The sequence below is a fragment of the Danio rerio genome, chromosome 11 (assembly GCF_049306965.1).
Source record: "Danio rerio strain Tuebingen ecotype United States chromosome 11, GRCz12tu, whole genome shotgun sequence".
Classification (NCBI taxonomy): domain Eukaryota; kingdom Metazoa; phylum Chordata; class Actinopteri; order Cypriniformes; family Danionidae; genus Danio; species Danio rerio.
Window position 1 is genome coordinate 44,106,501 of NC_133186.1, and position 6,000 is coordinate 44,112,500.

The 6,000-nt window shown below is 36.3% G+C and overlaps 2 protein-coding genes across 8 annotated transcripts in view; both read right to left on the bottom strand.

The window, feature by feature from the left end:
• Window positions 1-6,000, bottom strand: part of flnba (filamin B a) — a 750,037-nt gene that overhangs the window by 233,524 nt on the left and 510,513 nt on the right. The gene's annotated exons all lie outside the window — the stretch shown is intronic.
• The window catches only part of megf6b (multiple EGF-like-domains 6b), a 119,808-nt gene that overhangs the window by 72,862 nt on the left and 40,946 nt on the right, over window positions 1-6,000 (bottom strand). For all 7 annotated transcript variants that reach the window (XM_021479907.3, XM_073917117.1, XM_068224440.2 and 4 more), the window contains exon 5: window positions 1,718-1,840. In XM_021479907.3, the coding sequence (XP_021335582.1) occupies window positions 1,718-1,840 (123 nt within the window). The remainder of the gene's footprint in view (window positions 1-1,717; window positions 1,841-6,000) is intronic.

A 6,000-nucleotide genomic window follows, 5' to 3' on the forward strand; every position in this document is an offset into this window, starting at 1 on the left:
ATCCCTCTGTTTTTTTAATATATCAATCCATCCATCCATCCATCTAGATCAGTCTGTTTTCATGCATTAACTGACAGCTAGAGTTACTTGTTCCGTTCAGTTGTTCTCCTTCATGCTGAAATGTCGTGTTCATCACAGAATCTGTAACTCAGGCGAATGCAATCATCTGCTGGTTTCATTTTTCAGTGGTACTGGATGTGGGTTAAAGATCTGCCATTCCATGCTGAAAACCAGACCTGAGGTTTCAGATCTGGCTCAAGACGACAAGCCACAGTTACATGAACCATACACTGTTTTCCTGGAAAACCTGACACTGGACACTTCCAGGTTAAAGTTAACTGTTTCTTTCTTGACGTCTACATGAAACCCAATTATGGAAGATAAACACAGGTCTACAATGCTAACAGTTGTTCAACACAGAACGTCTCAGCCTTTTTCACATCTGTCTGTGCAAACTCCTGCTAAATAGGTTTATTTTATTTAAATTTATTTACATAATAGTGAAATTTCCTGCATTGGGGTAAAATCAGATTTCATCAGTTCATCCAGCCTGATCTCACGAGAAGTGTTTTACGTTTTGTCAGTGTAGTGACTAATTCGTACGAATTCAGTCGTACGAAATTGTACGATTTTAAAAAGGAGGCGTGGCACGTAACCCCACCCCTAAACCCAGCCCTCATTGGGTGGATGAGCAAATCAAACTAAATTAGAGGAATTAGATCGTACGAATTCATACAAATTAGCCACTAAATCAAAAATGTATGAATTGCCGTGAGTTTGTGTTGGTTCATCAGGTTTCTGCAGGTTTTACCAAGTCAAATTTAAGACTTTTTAATACATTTTTAAGAGCATTATGAAGCAAATTTCTGACTTTTACAGGGCTAAGCACTAACGATTTCTTCTAATGGTATGGTTTGGCCAATAAAAAAAGATTTAAACTTGCCTCATTGAAGCAATTTCAATTTAGTTATTTCTTAACCACATATTTTAAATGTGTCATAACAAGCAAAATATTTACTAGTTAAAATAACTATAATAAACTAAATCTATGCACAACAGTCTGTCTAAAATAAGATAATTATGCCGTACTGGTAAATAGAGTTAAATATTCAACTTTTGTTAAAAGTTTTATTGAGATGGATTATTGGTGATTGGTCTGCCAGATTGATTAGGCAACGTTACACATGCAGAGGAAAATTAAGGCCAGTTTAAAATCATTTAAGACATACAACAACTAATTTCTGTCAACTCTAAAATTGTGTATTTCAAATTTAAGACATTTTAAGACCCCGCATATTTTGGTTGTATGGGTCTCCAACAACATACTGGTCTGCATGCAAGGTCAAAAAACACTTTCATGGTCTTATAATCTGCATTTATATATACACACACACACACACACACACACACACACACACACACACACACACACACACACATATATATATATATATATATATATATATATATATATATATATATATATATATATATATATATATATATATATATATATGTATATATATATTTATATATATATATATATATATATATATATATATATATATATATATATATATATATATATATATATATATATATATATATACACAAAAGCTTTGCAGCAAGTTGGCTTAAATTTTTCTGTTTTTTTTTTTCCCAGTGCACAGAGTTAAGCTCTCCCCGCCACTGTACAAACAAAACAAAACAAACAAACCTTGGCAGGTCTTGCCATCCTCCTTGAGCTCTTGACCTGCGGGACACTTGCAGTAGAAGCTGCCGATGGTGTTACAGCATAAAGCCTCACAGCCTCCATTGGTCTCTTCACACTCGTTCACATCTGACAGAGAGAGAACAAACACAACACATGAGCTACTGATGCAGATTCACAGCAGACTGAAGACTCATGAACACATCCATACAGAGAAATCATCAAACTGCACTCATCTGCTACTGACAGGATTGCTGTTGCTACCAGTGTTGAGTAGGTTTCTTCAAAAAAGGAATTAATTACAATGTAAAGCATTTAACAACAAAAAGTCAAGATAACAGATATTTCTATGTTGCTTTAACTTATTTTAATAAGTTAATCAGGTTTGGTTATAAAAAGTTATACAAAGTTTATTCATTCATTCTTCTTCGGCTTAGTCCCTTATTTATCTGGGGTCACCACAGCATAATGAACCGCCAACTATTCTATGTTTTATGCAACGGATGCGCTTCTAGCCACAACCCAGCACTGGGAAAAACCCATATAATCTCACATTCACACAGACATACACTATGGCCAATTTTGTTTACCCAATTCCCCTAAAGCGCATGTGTTTGGACTGTAGGAGAAACCAAAGCACCCGGAGGAAACCCACGCCAACACGGGGAGAACATGCAACAATGCCAACTGGCTATACAAAGTTCAGCGTAATATTTTTAAGGCAGTTTGATTGATGAAAGTTGAGATGACTTGAAAAGTTTGCTTCAACTAATTTGATTTAACTAAATAATTTAAGGCAGCAAGTAAATAAATAAATAGCCTAAAAATGAACAAACAATAAAAATAAATCCATATACTTTACATTTTCCGCAGCAAAGTAATGCAACTACGGTAACTAATTAGTTTGCAACTAAATACACCACAACAAATTCAATACTGGGCGACGCAGTGACTCAATGGGTAGCACATTCACCTCACAACAAGAAAATCTCTGGTTTGAGCCTCGGCTGGGTCAGCTGGCATTTCTGTGTGGAGTTTGCATGTTCTCCCCGTGTTCGTGTGGGTTTCCTCTGGATGTTAAAATTAACCATAGTGTATAAGAGAGTGTGTGTGAATGAGTGTGTATGGATGTTTCCCTGTGGTGGGTTGTGGCTGAAAGGGCATCCGCTGCATAAAAACAATAAAACATATGCTGGATAAGTTGGCAGTTCATTCCAGTGTGGCGACCCCAGATTAAAAAAGGGACTAAGCGGAAAAGAAAATGAATGAATAAATATTATTTTAATTTTAGGCCAGAATCACACTTCCATACTAAATAAAGAGCTTTAATTAAATATTTAATAAGTCAGCTTAAGCTTAATTTTACACTTTATTTTAATGTATGTCCAATGAATCACACTATTTACACCAATTACACTTAATAATAAATAATTCTATAAATCTAAATCAATTTCATTTTATTTAAAAAATTTTAATAAAATAATTATACTTAAAAAAATAGTTATTTGGGGGGGGGCAGTAGCTTTATTTTATAAGTAAATGCTATGCAAATACTCAAAGATGTCAACTCTTTATCATTCATTTCTTTAATCTGAGAAACAGGATGCATAAAAGACTCTCAAACTTCATTTGAGGCCTTAATGAGAGCTTATTGGTGAAAATTCACTGGCAAACTAAAGCAGAATATCGTTTTTCCATGCATGACATTTCCGTCTCAAAAAAAAAACACTTCCAATTGCAAGATATTTTGCTCATGACAGTCTGCTGCCAACAAGTAAATCATGTGCATAATTCAAGACATATTTATCTGCTCTTCACTTTAACTCAGTTTGACAATAATGTTTTTTGATTATGCGGCTGGAGCTTCTGGAATATGAGTTTTCATGGGAAAGCGCTCGTGAGTGAGCCTTCACTCTGGTTGTTTTGTCAGTTTGCATATCTTTCAACTACATAAACATGCTGCTGTTTATAATGGCAAAGAGTTTGGTCCATTTCGGATGTGAGAAAGTCCATGTTTGCATATTCTACGGGAGTATTTCACCAGTATTTCACCATTCATCTGACAAAACTAAAGTCTAATACTGTTATGATAGGGCGCTGAACCACAAAGAGTTAATTGACAAGAGTAGTCAAGCAGGCAATGGCAAAAAAACGGGGCCATCAGGAGCATGTAAGTTATTCAAAGTGTAGTCAGAAACAGGTGAATGGTCAGGACAGGCAGTGAGATAACGGAGACAAAGGGGTCAAAACAAGGCAAGACAAACAAGGAAAACTGCTTTGTAATGCTACATGGTGTAAACAAGACTCAGCAGTGTGTATGTGAAAGTGCCATGTATAAATAGTCCATGTAATCAGTGAAGATGAGCTACTGTGTGTTTGTGTATGTCAGGATTATTGTCAACTGTGGAAGTAGTTGATGAGTGCAAAGGGTTTTGGTAGTTGTAGTTCAGATGAGTGTCCGAATTGTATAGGGATGTCAAAATGAATTGTTTCTTCGGCGATGCAGACGTGGACAATTCGGTATCAGATCAGTAATAATTATAACCGGTTATTATGTACTGACGTCATTTACCTCATATGCGATATTTCGCCGTAGCTTACTATGGCGAGGGAGGTGAGCGTGAGTATTTACAATGCTCCAACTACTTAAAAGCACAGAAACTGTGCACAATTTCACTGCGTGGGTGTTTGCTGGACAGTCTTTCACTGACACTTACAGCAGAAGCCCCTATTTTACTGTGAATGAGAAAATGAAAGTAAACTCCATTTCTCTCTCTCGCTCTCTCTCTCGCTCTCTCTCTCTCTCTCTCTCTCTCTCTCTCTCTCTCTCTCTCTCTCTCTCTCTCTCACACACACACACACTGGGGCCCATTTGACCAGCTGGCTTGACTATACTTGAAATAAAATAAAATAAAATAAAATAAAATAAAATAAAATAAAATAAAATAAAATAAAATAAAATTAAATTAAATTAAATTATTTAATTTAAATAAAACAAATTAACTAATTAATTAAATAGGAATAATGAATATTATTGGCTCTTTGCCGTTTGGAAATAAAGTAAAATAAAATAAATAAAATCCATTTACGGCACTTTGTGTACTCATAGGTGTTTTGGTCTAGAAAAGAGGTGTGTTGAGGCGAATAAAATTAAAGGAATAAAATATTACAAAAATTATTATTTTCTACATAAATATAAAAACCACTGCCTCCATGCCTTCCTCATCTCGGGTGTAACAAGGAGTCTGGCACAGAGGGATCCATTTGCATGTTTATTAAACACAGTTTAATAATAAACACACAGTATACACTGGTGCATGAACACACATGAATCACAGGCTTATAAGGTGGATAGGCAGGTGGCTGGCATTCGTATATCAGATTAGCAGGCATGGGTCAGAGGCAGGCAGCGAGAATCAAGATCGGTAATACAGGCAGATATTCAAGGCAGGCGACAGACAAGGCAAGGTCGAGGACAGTGCGGGTTGGCAACAGAAGATCAGGCAAGGATAAGTAACGCTCTGTAATGTCAGCAGGGCAGAACAAGACTTCGCAATGAAGTGGGAGTGAGAGCTGCTTTTATGTGTGTGTGTGTGTGTGTGTGTGTGTGTGTGTGTGTGTGTGTGTGTGTGTGTGTGTGTGTGTTGGAGTAATGAGAGTCAGGTGCGGCGTAATCAGGTGGCCGAATGGGTTTGTGGGTGATGTAGTGTTCAATAGTCCGGTGATGGAGACCTCTGCTGGCCAGTGAGTGGAATGACTGGGACTGAGTCGGTGACATCGGGGGGCTTTTTCAGATTATTCATGACAACTTGCTTTTGTATAATGTAATTATTATTAGCAGTATTACTTATTATCTGCATATTTATATTTGTTTTATTAAAAACAAGCTTAGATTTGTCCACCTGTCAGGTTTTAAGACCATATGGGGCATAAGAATAGAATGTGCTTGGATATATCTCAGTTTTTTGAGCACACTTCGTTATTATTGTTCATTTATTCGTTTGCTGGAAATTAGAACTGAATTTAGAAATAGCTTTGCACTTAATAAACAAAATTTATTATGTATAGGCTAATGGATGTCTGAGCGTACAACACGTTTCCCTATCCACGAGAGTAAAAGCGAAAGTAAAGAATGAGGAGGCTTATTCTCTCATTCTCGCGCTGCAGATGATCTGTTTAACTCACTAGGGAAGTCAGTTTTTCTACTTACAAAGTCCACCATGTAAATAGCAAATGCGCCATGGTGAGACGAAACTGACTCTTAAAGGGAATGGGAGATGAGACTCTGA